At 38.7% G+C, this 16,392-nt stretch overlaps 1 protein-coding gene across 2 annotated transcripts in view; it reads left to right on the top strand.

Annotated features, from left to right (window-relative positions):
* The window catches only part of LOC141461776 (paired box protein Pax-6-like), a 101,374-nt gene that overhangs the window by 62,755 nt on the left and 22,227 nt on the right, over window positions 1–16,392 (top strand). For both annotated transcript variants that reach the window (XM_074143095.1, XM_074143094.1), the window contains 2 exons: window positions 1,339–1,504; window positions 3,456–3,636. In XM_074143095.1, coding sequence (XP_073999196.1) covers window positions 1,339–1,504; window positions 3,456–3,636 — 347 coding nt within the window. The remainder of the gene's footprint in view (window positions 1–1,338; window positions 1,505–3,455; window positions 3,637–16,392) is intronic.

Below are 16,392 nucleotides of genomic sequence, written 5' to 3'. Positions count from 1 at the left end.
TGAACATGCTTATTGGTCTTTAATCCTTGGAGGAGTGATTTGACCAATAAGCATGTTCATAGCAACAAGTTTTCTCTAGAAACCTTGTTGGAAATGACCCTTCACCTCGACAAATTTGTAGCTATAGAGGTTTTTTCTTATAACTACCGTGGAAATTGCTCTCCAAGAACAGAGTTCTGCATAGAAGCCAGAGAAGGACATAGGTTACCAGTTAAGAGACCGTAAGTCCCTTCCTATGTCAGTCTTCCCGGCATCCTAAATTTATCATTGGTTATCATGGTTCGTTAAGGGCTCAAATTCCACAAGCCCATTCAATATTCGATTCAATCCTAGCTAGACCCTTGTTTTTATTGAGTTTCCTCATTTTTATGTAGTTGGATTTTAAACCCTTCATAACTTAATTTTCATTTTTGGTTTGCACCACGACTCCATTAGTCAAGCAAAAGTCATTCCTCTGACTAGTTCATTATTTTAAGTCAATTCACATCACTCTGGCCTTCAGTTGAAAGCAAGGAACAACCTTTAAAGCTCTGACTGACATCAATGCAGAGCAAGCCTAACAGCTGGTAGTATCTTGGCCATATCCTAGCATACCTCTGTATATTAATGGTACAGATTTCAAAACTTCTGCTCTGACTGGCCATCAATTCAGAGGAGCTCTATGTAGCCTAAGGCTACTTTGTAGAGTAGCATCCTGGTCTTGGCCGCCGTCATTTATTCTTCATTGGACCTTGTACTCAAGGGGAGAACACCGAAGAAGCTGAAGGCTTTAGACTGCAGTACAACTGCTCAGACCGGCCATCAATACAGAGCAGATTTAAAAGCCCAAGGCTACGTTGTAGTGCAGCACTACAGCTAGAGCCTTGAACGCTGTAATGTACTCTTCACGTGATACTGTACTCAGGGGGGCAACCAAAGAAACGAAAGTCCTAAACTGCCATACATCTGCTCTATTTGGCCTTCCATAAATAAAAAACCAGTCTGAAAATTCTCGACCACTTACTAGAGCAGCAGATTCCTGCCTAGAATCTTTGTCGCACCTTAGGATATTTCTCTCATGGGTTATTGCAGTTTTAAGGGTCTAACTGAGCTATTTCCTCAAAAATGGCAGAATAGCATTGTACTTGGTGCACAAACTACACAAATATAGGCCTATTATTATTATTTGGAACATTTTAATGGAAAAATTTAATCCTGAGGGGCGCACTACGAAGTATACATCATCCTCCTAGTAATTAAATTGGTACTGTGTCAATAATATTGCAGTAATAGACAAGTCATATGAATGCTTCACACACCAGATATTTTCAAACATGGACTGTTTGTGATTTGGTGCAGGTCACAGTGGTGTGAACCAACTGGGCGGTGTATTTGTCAGTGGGCGACCTTTGCCTGACTCGACGCGCCAGAAGATCGTGGAGCTGGCCCACTCGGGCGCCCGACCTTGCGACATTTCCAGGATACTCCAGGTCTCGAACGGTTGTGTTTCCAAAATACTTGGCAGGTAAGATTTTTTTTAATCAATCAGTATATTATTTCATTAAAATGAAATTAAATCCTTCCAATTAAGCCTTAAAGTAAAATATCAAAATATTTTGATGCAATTAAATATAAACTTATGAGAAGTTCTAAAAGTATGAAGGAGCCGGGTACTCCCCGTTATGTCCTACCTACTCATTCCAATCATAGCCCCTAAATTCAAAAGTTGGGAGGAGTCTAGAAGGATATACACCTCTCCAATCTTAGTATCCGCCTAGGGTCTCTGAGTAAATCCCGCAAAGATCCTGCAGATTTGGATGATCACACCACGCGCAAAGCTCCTAGAGAATATATGTCCCGCTTCAAACATCTGGTAACCATCCAGGCTCTCTAAGGGTGCCCCAGAAAGAGAGAGGAATAGGTAGATTGGGATTTCCTCATGCTTAAAATCTCTTTCTGTCTCCAAACATTGTAAGGTTTATCTTCGTTTTGTGCACAGTAGCTACCCAGGCTATCTAAGGGAGCTCCAGAAAGAGGAAAGAATATTTAGATTAGGCTAACCATTCCCTCGTGCTTAAACCTCCCTTCCCTCCATCCTTTCTTCGCTTAACACTTGGTAGCTGCCAAGGCTCTCCAAGGGCGATCCAAGAAGAGAGAGACTATCTTAATAAACCTCTTGCCTAACAACCTTCCCCATCATTATTTAAGGGGTTTATCCTCCTTTACATCAGGCTTCCTAAGAAAATATTTACAACGTCCTCCCAAGCCTGCGTCAATAAAAACAAAAATACCTCCTCCCGAAAGTTCTGATCCACTTGGAACAGAACTGGTAGAAACTGAAATCACTTTTTTTTTTTAGTTCTATTTTAAGAGGAAAGGTTGGTTCCGTTTTGGGAAAATCTCAAAGTTAATGGTTCTGATTCAGTGACTCCTGTACAATCCATCTTTTGCCACAAGTCACATCATACCTTTGATTGAAAATTAAGATTAAGATTGCTTTAAACGGGCGGTTCCACCAGAAATGGGAAGGAACGCAGGCAATCCAATTTGGCGACTGGATAAGGCCGCATTTGAAAAGATGATACGCTAAATTCGCATGTCCACTCAACACCTGAACCAACTGGTGGATCCGGGACCTGCTAAAACCAACCATATCCGTTTTTGACAGGCCAAAGATTTCCTTAGCCTGACGGCAGTCAGCTCGGGATCTCCACCGTTTCCGATCTTCTTTCAAAATCCACTGCTCCACCTCTGTTCTACAACGTCGATAGGATAGGAGTCATTGTTATCAACGCACCTCCTTCCTTTCCTGTTTCATCAGCAAGTTCGTTACCCGGAATCCCAGAATGACCAGGGGACCATGCAACCAAAACATTATTCAGAGCTCCTAACAAATTGAGAGCAACAAGACAAGAATTAACCGAGATTTGGTTCTTACTAGGAGAGGCCAGAGCTTTAATTGCAGCCTGGCTATCCGTGAAGAACCTAATATCAGTATCGGCAAATCCCTTCCAGCGGAGTAAAGTAGCTGCCATCTCAATAGCAGCCAACTCCGCCTGAAAAACAGATGCATAATTTCCAAGTTCAAGGCAGGTGCGTTCCCATCTGAGCCCAAATGATTGAAAATTAAGTCTTAGATTCAATAAAGATATTCGACCCAATCAAACATTCTTATTTCGACAATGATTCCGAATCACATTAATTAAAGCGAAGTTTAAGTTATAATAGTGTTTCTATTCGTTACTCCGATCAGTTAATTCACAAATAAAATCGACATTCAATTATGTTGTCTTTCAATTAAGTCTCATTAAATAATAGAGTATCAGCAACCTTAATAAAACCAAATTTTGACTAGCTAATTTTTTTTTTTGTTTTAATGCTTTCAAAAATTTCAAATTGTCCCAATTAATACCAAAGAAGAAGACTCTCTGAATTTCATTACTAATTGTCAAATATTTTGTCTCTTTTTTTTTTAGATACTACGAGACTGGTTCTATTCGGCCACGAGCTATCGGTGGTTCAAAACCTCGAGTAGCTACCGCTGAGGTTGTGTCCAGGATATCGCAATATAAACGCGAATGTCCGTCAATATTCGCCTGGGAGATACGCGACAGATTGCTAGCCGAAGGTGTTTGTACAAATGATAATATACCGAGCGTAAGTAAAAGTGTATAATTTATCTTTTATTTTGCGTGACGCATGCGTAGATAGTTTTATAGAATTGATAATGCTTCTTAATGAACCCCTGATGTAAGAAGGGTAAGATGTCTTCTGGTTTCAACTCGTTTTATTTTTATAAAGAAAAGTATAATTAGCTACAGGGACTTTAGTAAAAAAGGCAGTTTCAGAGAGCGGCGATTTGTGACTTCAAAATGATAATCTAATTTGGGTAAGAAGAAGAAGAAAAGGACGAATTTCCATGTTAACCCTATTAATCCTGTCCCATTCCTTATCCAACACAAATCGGTGGTGATGTAGAGGATCCTTTTGGTCCCACAGAGGTTTCTTTTTTAAAAAAGACTACACCAATAAATGCAGTAATATCCATTTCTACCTTGAAAATTGAGCGCGATGAGAGCTAAGAAATCAAACATGTCACAACGCGTTGCTCTACTCTCTCTCTTGGTAGCGTAGCCCTATCTTCGCTTTGCTCCACACTATGCGCGGTCCCATATGCACTTGTGTTTGTTTTCGCCGCTTTGCTCTTCGCTATTATCGCCACTTTGCTCGCCGCTCCACTAAGTTTCCAGCCTTAGAGGCATAGCTCAACCATAGCTCCCACAGACGAGCTGTGGTGAGGGTAGCCAACAAGAAGTCCAAAGACGGTGGATTTTGGAAAAAGAACATTCCAGGAGAGCTCTCGCTTAAAACGGTTATAACCCGCGTCAACTTGGAATTGAAAACGTAAGCAATTACAATACTTTTTCTCAGAAGGGTATGGAGAAATTGAAAATGATCCAGCGTTTTACAGCTTTGATCCGTTTCACAATCCTGCTGCGTTCCTACAATAACACGGTGGCCACACGCATTCAGTCAGATCTATAGAAGAAAATTGGAGAACACATTGTCGTTAGATTTCCAAAAACGTAGCATCTTTCCACAACTTAAAACTGATACTCGCCAACTGAAATATTTTATAGCTAAATTTTGCAATATTTATGTCTAAGGAAGGACTACTGCTTTTATTGTTGCTGAAAAAAATGATTTAATTTTTAAAGCGTTAGAATTATTATTGTATTCACACTCAAAAGACGGCAGTTTTTAAACCGTACGCATCATACTTAGAGGGTGTCTTTTAAGAACCCTTCAGTATTGTTCAGAATTATTAAATGAGAGGGTGTCAATTCAGGCGAAATAGCTTGGGTATGGATCTTCTCTGTGCGTGTGCATGTGTGCGTGTGCCCCACGAATAAAGTCCAGCAATTGGGCGATTGCTTTGAGCGTTGGTGAGCAATTTAACCAGCGACAGTTTAGCGTAACCCTGTCTAGGATTCTGGGGGTTCTATGAAAGCATTATTAGTATACTTTCAAGGGGGTGAGATCAAATCCATCCGACCATCTAAAGCACCCTCAGGGCCGAGCTGACAGGCAAAGATTGGACTGCCTCCCTTAAAGCACCTCAAAAAGAAAAATACCATTGCAATGCTTTCGTCGCTAAGTAATGGAAAGCTAAAATCAAGTCTAATATAGAATATTACATATACAATCTCAATATTCTTACACTCAAAACCAGTAGTCTGGACTGTAGATCAGAGCAGTGTGAGCTCACTAACAAAATCTCCACTAACTAATAACCCCAACCAGTTTGAAGAACATTGCTGGAGCTGGAGTAAACTCTCAACCACTGGCTCTCACAGACGGTGAATATGGACTCACACTAAATATTTGTCCATAAACTGTAGTCCAGAGCAGTGAGAGCACACTAACTAAATCTCCACTAACTAATAAACTCAACCAGTTTGAGGAACATTGCTGGAGCTGGACTGAGCACCCTTTTAAGGGCTGCTACAGACTGTGACTGTAGTCTAGATTCTCTATAATTATGCCACCATATACTGTAGTCCAGAGTAGTCTGAGCTCACTAACTAAATCTCCACTAACTAATAAACTCAACCAGTTTGAGGAACATTGCTGGAGCTGGACTAAACTATCAACCACTGGCTTTCACAGACATTGAATATGGACTCACACAAAATTACTGTAGTCCAGAGGAGTGTAAGCTCACTAACTAATAAACTCATGAGGAACATTAAAGTAATGCCTATTTTTTCAGGCGGGCTTTACGTCCAACTACCAAATTAGGAGTCGGGAACGGAGGCGACTAGCAAACATACTTTACTGTAAATTTCTCATTTTAACCATTAAATAAAATCCAAGGCCTAGAGGCCGGGAATCGAACCCAGTATCACAATACAACTTAGTCATTACAAGCCTCGCCTTTAACCGCTCGACTACCGTGGCGCCTTACCGAGCAACATTACTGGAGCTTAACTAGCTGGTCACAGGATGTGCATGTTGTCAAAATTCTTTCACACATGACTTGTGACCTAATCTGTGATTCTCAGCGTGTATGATTAGTCATTCACAATTTTTTTGTTTTTTAAATCAGTTTAAAATCGTGTTGTACCTAGATTTAAGTATACATTATCACACACTCACACATAAATAGAGGGAGTGGGTGTTAAAGTGAAAGAGAAAGAGAGACAGTAAATTGTTCAATAGAGAGTTGAGCTACGAGTCCCTATTTCTTCCGGTAGCAAGCTCAGAGAAAATAGCGTTAGGTGGGGGGTGCGGATTTGCCGGGTAAGTGGTATGGGTTTTAGCGCGCCGGCGGGAGAAATAGCCCGCTCATGCATGACAAAATCTCACAGTCATCTTTTTCACGGTTCCTAATTTGATACAAACACACGCACACATTCACAGAAATCTTTCCCGCCTGTTTCCTGTTCAGAGAGATTTAATTAATCACAACGCCCTCTATTTCATATTTTTCCCTCACTTACCAACACTGACACACACACACACACACACACTAACATCTTTCCGACTTAATACAATAATTTTCCTAATCCGAAGAGGAGTTTATATTCTAAAAAACGATGGAAAGAATTTTTTTTTATTTCAATAATAAAATTTAAAAACAGATTTTCTCTTACATCCAATTAGATGGTAGCATTGCAATCATGGATAATTGCAAAAATTGTCTTCTCACAGGAAATACAGGTAGTGAAATACCCTGAACAAGAAACAGAATTTGATCTGAACACTCACCACGACCTTCTCTTACTACTATTCTCAAGGTTCTAACTCATTAATATTCTCTAAACTCGGAATCTGTTGTGAACACACTCACACGACCTTCTCTTACTACTATTCTCAAGGTTCTAACTCATTAATATTCTCTAAACTCGGAATCTGTTGTAAACACACTCACACGACCTTCTTTTACTACTTTTCTCAATGTTCTAACTCATTAATATTCCCCAAACTCGGAATCTGGTGTGAACACTCACCACGACCTTCTCTTACTACGATTCTCAAGGTTCTAACTCATTAATATTCTACAAACTCGGAATCTGTTGTAAACACACTCACACGACCTTCTCTTACTACTTTTCTCAATGTTCTAACTCATTAATATTCCCCAAACTCGGAATCTGGTGTGAACACTCACCACGACCTTCTCTTACTACGATTCTCAAGGTTCTAACTCATTAATATTCTACAAACTCGGAATCTGGTGTGAACACTCACCACGACCTTCTCTTACTACGATTCTCAAGGTTCTAACTCATTAATATTCCCCAAACTCGGAATCTGGTGTGAACACTCACCACGACCTTCTCTTACTACGATTCTCAAGGTTCTAACTCATTAATATTCTACAAACTCGGAATCTGTTGTAAACACACTCACACGACCTTCTCTTACTACTTTTCTCAATGTTCTAACTCATTAATATTCCCCAAACTCGGAATCTGGTGTGAACACTCACCACGACCTTCTCTTACTACGATTCTCAAGGTTCTAACTCATTAATATTCTACAAACTCGGAATCTGGTGTGAACACTCACCACGACCTTCTCTTACTACGATTCTCAAGGTTCTAACTCATTAATATTTCCCAAACTCGGAATCTGGTGTGAACACTCACCACGACCTTCTCTTACTACGATTCTCAAGGTTCTAACTCATTAATATTCTACAAACTCGGAATCTGTTGTAAACACACTCACACGACCTTCTCTTACTACTTTTCTCAATGTTCTAACTCATTAATATTCCCCAAACTCGGAATCTGGTGTGAACACTCACCACGACCTTCTCTTACTACGATTCTCAAGGTTCTAACTCATTAATATTCTACAAACTCGGAATCTGGTGTGAACACTCACCACGACCTTCTCTTACTACGATTCTCAAGGTTCTAACTCATTAATATTCTCTAAACTCGGAATCTGTTGTAAACACACTCACACGATCTTCTCTTACTACTTTTCTCAATGTTCTAACTCATTAATATTCCCCAAACTCGGAATCTGGTGTGAACACTCACCACGACCTTCTCTTACTACGATTCTCAAGGTTCTAACTCATTAATATTCTCTAAACTCGGAATCTATTGTAAACACACTCACACGACCTTCTCTTACTACTTTTCTCAATGTTCTAACTCATTAATATTCCCCAAACTCGGAATCTGGTGTGAACACTCACCACGACCTTCTCTTACTACGATTCTCAAGGTTCTAACTCATTAATATTCCCCGAACTCGGAATCTGGTGTGAACACTCACCACGACCTTCTCTTACTACGATTCTCAAGGTTCTAACTCATTAATATTCTACAAACTCGGAATCTGGTGTGAACACTCACCACGACCTTCTCTTACTACGATTCTCAAGGTTCTATAACTCATTAATATTCTCCAAACTCGGAATCTAGTGTAAACACTCACACGACCTTCTCTTACTACTATTCTCAAGGTTCTAACTCATTAATATTCCCCAAACTCAGAATCTGAAGTGAACACTCACACGACCTTCTCTTACTACGATTCTCAAGGTTCTAACTCATTAATATTCTACAAACTCGGAATCTGGTGTGAACACTCACCACGACCTTCTCTTACTACGATTCTCAAGGTTCTAACTCATTAATATTCTACAAACTCGGAATCTGTTGTAAACACACTCACACGACCTTCTCTTACTACTTTTCTCAATGTTCTAACTCATTAATATTCCCCAAACTCGGAATCTGGTGTGAACACTCACCACGACCTTCTCTTACTACGATTCTCAAGGTTCTAACTCATTAATATTCTACAAACTCGGAATCTGGTGTGAACACTCACCACGACCTTCTCTTACTACGATTCTCAAGGTTCTAACTCATTAATATTCTACAAACTCGGAATCTGGTGTGAACACTCACCACGACCTTCTCTTACTACGATTCTCAAGGTTCTAACTCATTAATATTCTCTAAACTCGGAATCTGTTGTAAACACACTCACACGATCTTCTCTTACTACTTTTCTCAATGTTCTAACTCATTAATATTCCCCAAACTCGGAATCTGGTGTGAACACTCACCACGACCTTCTCTTACTACGATTCTCAAGGTTCTAACTCATTAATATTCTCTAAACTCGGAATCTATTGTAAACACACTCACACGACCTTCTCTTACTACTTTTCTCAATGTTCTAACTCATTAATATTCCCCAAACTCGGAATCTGGTGTGAACACTCACCACGACCTTCTCTTACTACGATTCTCAAGGTTCTAACTCATTAATATTCCCCGAACTCGGAATCTGGTGTGAACACTCACCACGACCTTCTCTTACTACGATTCTCAAGGTTCTAACTCATTAATATTCTACAAACTCGGAATCTGGTGTGAACACTCACCACGACCTTCTCTTACTACGATTCTCAAGGTTCTATAACTCATTAATATTCTCCAAACTCGGAATCTAGTGTAAACACTCACACGACCTTCTCTTACTACTATTCTCAAGGTTCTAACTCATTAATATTCTACAAACTCGGAATCTGGGGTGAACACTCACACGACTTTCTCTGACTTCTATTCTCAAGATACTTCTTGAGTGATCTCTTGGCAACTCTACCGGCTCCCTTTAAATGCACAAATAATTCTCAATACTTCCAGCATTCACACGAGTACAACATATGGGGGGGGGGCCTGCGGTGATAGTTTGAAATGTGTGACTATTTGGGTTAAATGAATCCAGCTCAGTAGCCACAAATCCTTGGAATCATGCGAAGAATTGACAGGACCAAATGCCTGGCGTGCAAAATGGATTAAATGACGGCGAATAGATGTTTCTTGTTAAAATATATTCTTACTGACCACAGCCACTTTTACTATGAGTGGATACTTTTGCTCCAGAAATGCTTTCAGTGGCGTAGAAGGGTAAAAAAAAAAACATTTAATAGACTACAAACCTTGTTCTTTATTTAGTCAAGAACAGAAAAATGTAGTATTCATTTTGCAATAATAATTACTTTAGTCATGCGAGTTTCACACGCTATGCCTAGTATTTCCCTTATTTCTTAACGTCCATTGGCCTAATGAGGCTTCTACACAACATCAATAATTTTGAGGCTTGTTTGTAATTGAAACAAATATTTCTGACGTAAGTTATGCGCGCCCAATTTGCAATTGTCTTCTTTAAACGGAGCCCCACTGTTTAGAAAGAACTATCTTAACTCGTATCAAGAAATACTAAACTAATGAAGAACCTTGCATAGTTTCATTCTAATAAATTTTCCCCTGGCAAGTAGTCGACTCAATAATCTATTAGCTTCAACTGAAATTGCTAATGAAAACCCAATTAGTATGAGTATTCGCCCTTGAGTAACCTTTTTAAAAAAGAAAATCAAGGGGTTCAGATTATAATTCTGTAGCTTAAGGGCGCTTAAACACACGGGGATTAGCTATGCAGGGGAAGCACCAAGAGGGTGCTAAGGGCCCAGTAACTATGCTTAGACCATAGAAATAAGCTCACACTGTTTATTAAGCGGCCATGGAAGTTAACTGTAGATTCGTGTACAATTCCTACCATTACTATTCTATTGCCCTGAATAATAATTTAAGGCATATTTCTAATTTCAAATTGATTTAACTCACAAACGGGTGAGTTACTTAATTTTTTTCAGTATCCCAAAAATTTTTTTGTTTTTTGTTTTCGAAGGGGTGTTCAGTTCAGCCGTTCAATTAATTCTTCTTTTCCTCTCAAAATTTTAGCGCCCAAAAGTTTTGTTCCTAACATCCGACGGGGGAAATCCACCGAAAATAACCCAATCATCCTCGAGTAGGCTTACATCAGAATATATATTAATAACAATTGTTAGGGAAGGGATTAGCTATGAGGTTAGCGTATTGGATTCCCACGCGGAGGTCCCGGGTTCGAATCCCAGCTGCTGACCATTAGATTTTTTCTCTTCCTAGGAGCTTCTTACAGCTCACTGACCGGTGTGATTGGCAGTGTTGTCTGTAACGAGAGAACACTGGCCGGAGGTCGTCAGTACACTGAAAAAAGCTCCGGGCGCAAATAACCTTAGATGTTGACGCGCCTTAAATCATTAAAAAATAACAATTGATTATCTACAATTAAGGGAACTATAATGATATCCGTTCACTGCACAAATCAATTAACTCCACTTTTTGAAATAATAATAATAATGATACTTTATTTTCAAAAAAAGTATGTACATGTTAGAAAAAAGTATATTAGGCATGACTACGAGGGTCGTTTGAAAAGTCCGTGCAAAAATAAAAACTACTTAATTTTTTGGGGTAAACCTTTTTTATTTTTCAACATAGTCTCCTTTTAGGCTTATACACTTCGTCCAACGCTGCTCTAGTTTGTTGATCCCTTCCAAATAATAGGATTTGTCCAAGTCTGAAAAATAGCCATTCGTTTCTGCAATCACCTCCTGGTTTGAATAAAATCTTTTTCCCGCCAGCCATTTCTTCATATTAGGGAACAAATAGTAGTCCGAGGGAGCCAAGTCTGGAGAATAGGGGCGATGTGAAACGAGTTGGAACCCTATTTCCATTAATTTTGCGACCACAACTGCTGAGGTGTGAGCTGGTGTGTTGTCGTGATGGAAAAGGACTTTTTTGTGGGCCAATCGTGGGCGTTTTTCTTGCAGCTCGGTTTTCAAACGGTCCAATAACGATGAATAATATGCACCTGTAATAGTTTTACCCTTTTCCAGATAGTCGATGAGGATTATTCCTTGCGAATCCAAAAAGACAGTCGCCATAATCTTTCCGGCCGAAGGAACGGTCTTCGCCTTTTTTGGCGCAGATTCCCCCTTGGTAACCCATTGTTTAGATTGTTCTTTGGTCTCAGGAGTGTAGTGATGTATCCATGTTTCATCCACAGTCATGTCCAAATGTTGATGCAAAATATTATGTACCCGTTCATTCGAGATGCCCACAGCACTAGCAATCTCACGCACCTTCACTCTTCTGTCATCCATCACCATATCATGGATTTTATCAATGATTTCTGGAGTAGTAACCTCAACAGGGCGTCCAGAACGTTCAGCGTCACTTGTGCCCGTATGGCCACTCCGAAAATTTTGAAACCACTTATAAACTGTTCTAATCGAAGGTGCAGAGTCGCCATAATGTTTATCAAGCTTCTCTTTAGTCTCCTGAGGCGTTTTGCCTTTCATAAAGTAGTGTTTAATCAACACACGAAATTCTTTTTCGTCCACTTTTTGAAAATCACTCGACTTCCTCGATTCAAACGAATGCCAAACACAAAGAAATAGACCGATCTGGCTGAAACTTGGAGTGTGCTCTTCCAAGAGATGCTACTAACTAAACATAACCTCGATACGCGCCTGTAGTGCTATCTCTCTGACTTTGCACGGACTTTTCAAACGACCCTCGTACATGCAACCGTCTGTCAGAGTTTGCTATAAATGAAAAAAAACTATCTTTCTTAGTGAAACTAACAAAACTAGACCTAAAAAAATAAGAATATAAAATAATAATAGAAATAATAATAGTGAGCTCAAATCAATAAGAAGGAAACAACTTTGGTAACAAATTAAATGAGAAAGTAAATGTACAAAATAAATATGTAATACAAAAATAAATGAAAAATACATGATAATAAATTCTAGGATGAATCTGTAATCCAGATGTACCTAACTCTCCAAGCATGTCGAGCTTAGTGGATCAATGGACGAGGATTTACCTGCCTGGATAAAAAAGCAACAATTTCACCCCTTGCAAGAGTTCGCTTACCGAAATAAAGAACCCAAAAATCTGCCAATAGAGGGCACTCGCCCAAAAAATGGTTCGTGGATATTGAAATTACAGAGAGAACAGATTTTCACATCGGGATCTCTCCAAAGCCAAGGTCTACAGTACCAAGTATAATAGCTCTCCATTCAGCTTAAATAGCCAGCGAAGTTCAGAGTAGTTTAGATCTCTCGGAGAAGGAGACTGTAACCTTTTCTCGATGCTCCGAAATCAAAACTCTATACAACAAAAACCGGTTCGGATACTACTTTTTGAAATATCTTAAATTAAAGTGTCAAAAACACTTGTGGTTCAATCGTCATAGCTTTTTATATTTATAATGAATTTCCCAAATAATAAAGATTAACACCATTAAGGAACAAACATTTTTGGCCATTAAATAATAAATAATTTATTTCAGAAGCCATTTTGATTAACTCCGTGCTCTAGTGAAAATTTTAGTAATAATTCAACTCAAATTCAGTAGCAGGGCTGCGAATGAAAACGGTAAATTTATTTTAATTTATATTATAAATGGAATTTAAAAAACAATGTTCATTTCAATGTTAGTTTTGGATTTTGACCGTTGTTAAATTGATGATTTTGGGGAATATTGAGGTGCGGTCAATCAATAAATTCAAACCCAAATTTTGTTTTATCTTACCAACGTTTCGGTAAATCTATTACCTTCTTCAGGGTAGTGTAAAATTTGGTGGAGTTTAACGTTAAGCTACATCATCATAGCTCTTGTGACAACACAACTCCACTTTTTGTTTTATGGAGTTAAACGAATTGTTCAGTGAACGGCTCTTATAATAAACTAGTTTTTTAATACATATTTTTTGCGTAAGGTTCATAAAATGACGATTTCTTAAGGATAAACTGGGTTGACCAAGTACCCAGGTAAGCCACTCCCAAAAGCGCGGCCATTTAAGGCTTAAACTGTATAGAACTTATATTTTCAGGCGTCACGGTAGCCGAGCGGTTTAGAGACGAAACCTGTAAAGGTAATATGTATCTTGGTACTGGGTTCGATTCCCGTCTTAGGCCTTGGATTTTATTTAATGGTTAATAAGAGAAATTTACAGTATAGTATGTTTGCTAGTCGCCTCAGTCCACGACACCTAATTTGGTAGTTGGACGTAAAGCCTGCTTGAAAACATACAGTACACTTAATTATAACGAGGTGCCACGGTAGCCGAGCGGTTAAAGGCGAGACCTGTGAAGCTAAGATGTATTGTGTAGCTGGGTTCGATTCCCCGGTTTATTAGGCCTTGGATTTTATTTAATGGTTAATGAAAGAAATTTATAGTAAAGTATGTTTGCTAGTCGCCTCAGTCACGACACCTAATTTGGTAGTTGGACGTAAAGCCTGCTTGAAAACATACAGTACACTTTATTATAACGAGGTGCCACGGTAGCCGAGCGGGTTAGAGGCGAGACCTGTGAAGCTAAGATGCATTGTGTAGCTGGGTTCGATTCCCCGGTCTATTAGGCCTTGGATTTTATTTAATGGTTAATGAAAAAATTTGTAGTAGTTTGCTAGTCGCCTCCGTCCACGACACTTAATTTGGTAGTTGGACGTAAAGCCGGCCTGAAAAAAATAGGCATTACTTTACCTTTACTTAAATTTTCAGGCAATAAAATTTCCTACAATTTAGGTTGTGTGGTATATTACTAAGAAGTTATTGCTATCCTAAATTGATGTGATGGGTGAGGTTACGTGGTTAACTAGATAGTTAACTAGCTGAAACTATCTTGGTTCTGGCCAATCTATTTCCTAAACTATTTCCTTATATGTTAGTCTAGTCGTTAAGTTTAGGAGGGTGTAAAAAGTTATACTTTGAGGATATGGTTGGAAGAATTTTCCGTCCCTGTTTAGGGTTTTCGTAGAGCATGATTTGGGATTCCTTAAGGGTGGTATTCTCTCTCTCTCTACGTGTGTGTGTTGAGGGTATTTTGTGTATGTGTATGTTGCTCGGAGGATGTGTGTGTGTGAGTAGATTTCTACCCAGTATCCCCAATAGGACGGCTTCACTCTACCACGATTACACTCCAATGAACACATGTGTAATATCATGTCAAGGGGTTGGTCTCTCCCCGCTACCTCCCTCACGAGTGATACACCCTATTTTAAGGGCTGCTATATTTGTTCTGCTCATATGAGAAGGGACATATACCCGTATAACCCTATATCCACACATTAATATTCCCAAACTGTATATAGATGTTATAACGCGTTGATAGTTAATCATTGCGCCACCTATATTTCGTTTGTTTTTTTTACAAATTAATTCACAACCAAGTAAGTGTGAAAATTATTGATACCTTTATATGCAAGGTTATCTACGTATAACGCGTGTTAAATAGAAATTTTGAAACTTGTTTGGGTAGTCATTTTATGGTACGAACTTCAGTCTTATTTCGATTAATTATAGAACTACAACAGATCAGTCTTTAGAATTCATATCTAGTGGCGTAGACTTCCTTTCGGCTCCAAGACAAGCTATAAATAAAACAAAAAAATCCGAAAAAAAAATATTATTTTTACAATATAATAATAACAAAAAGAAGTAAAGTAATGTCTATTTTTTCAGGCGGGGTTTAACGTCCAACTACCAAATTAGGTGTCGTGTACGGAGGCGACTAGCAAACATACTTTACTATAAATTTCTTTTATTAACCATTAAATAAAAATCCAAGGCCTAAGACCGGGGAATCGAACCCAGTACCACAATATATATTAGCTTTACTGGTCTCGCCTCTAACCGCTCGGCTACAGTGGCGCCTCATTTTTTCAGATCATCTACCAAATTAGGTATCGTGTATGGTAACGACTAGTAAAACGTAGTCTTTGTACATATATTCTTTTTATTTAAAGCGCATAAACAAGTGAGGTCATAGGCGCTCCCAGCTTCTTTCATTATACTGCCAGCCTCTGGACAGAGTTCTCTCGTTACAGACGTGACAGTCTGGAAGGGAAGAGACCATCTAAGGGCCAGTAGCTGAAAAAGTAAATTTCAAATTATTTATTTGCTTCAAAAATTATTACAAATTTTTGTAGCAAGATTTCAGCTATTTCACACATATTCATCAGTTTAAATACGCTTGAGAAAAAAAAATATGACCAAATAATACAAGTAAACAGAATTTAGAGTAAGTTACAGAGTGTTGATTTAAATGTAAACATGAATACAAAGTCCTTTTATAATAACAAATAACAGCATTTCTACAAATTTACTTATTCATTTTTATTTATTAATTATTAGGCGCCACGGTAGCCGAGCGGTTATAGTACGAGACCTATTAAGCTAATATGTATTGTGGTAGTGGGTTCGATTCCCCGGTCTTTAAACCTTGGATTTTATTTAATGGTTAATAAAAGAAATTCACAGTAAAGTACGTTTGCTAGTCGCCTCCGTCCACGACACCTAATTGGGTAGTTGGACGTAAAGCCCGGCCTGAAAAAATAGGCAATTACTTTACTTTATTTATTAATTATTATTATTAATATGTGTGAGACAAACTTAATGTCAATTTGCCAACTACGGCTCCATTTTCTTTTTCAAAGTTAAACATATTTCACAATTTTTTTTTCAGCCAGTAGCTGAAA

Source organism: Rhodnius prolixus, unplaced genomic scaffold, assembly GCF_049639745.1.
Source record: "Rhodnius prolixus isolate KJV_2025 unplaced genomic scaffold, Rpr scaffold_12, whole genome shotgun sequence".
In the NCBI taxonomy this organism is placed as follows: Eukaryota; Metazoa; Arthropoda; class Insecta; order Hemiptera; family Reduviidae; genus Rhodnius; species Rhodnius prolixus.
Note: the sequence above shows the minus strand (reverse complement) of the source record. Positions and strands in the feature narration are given on the sequence as shown.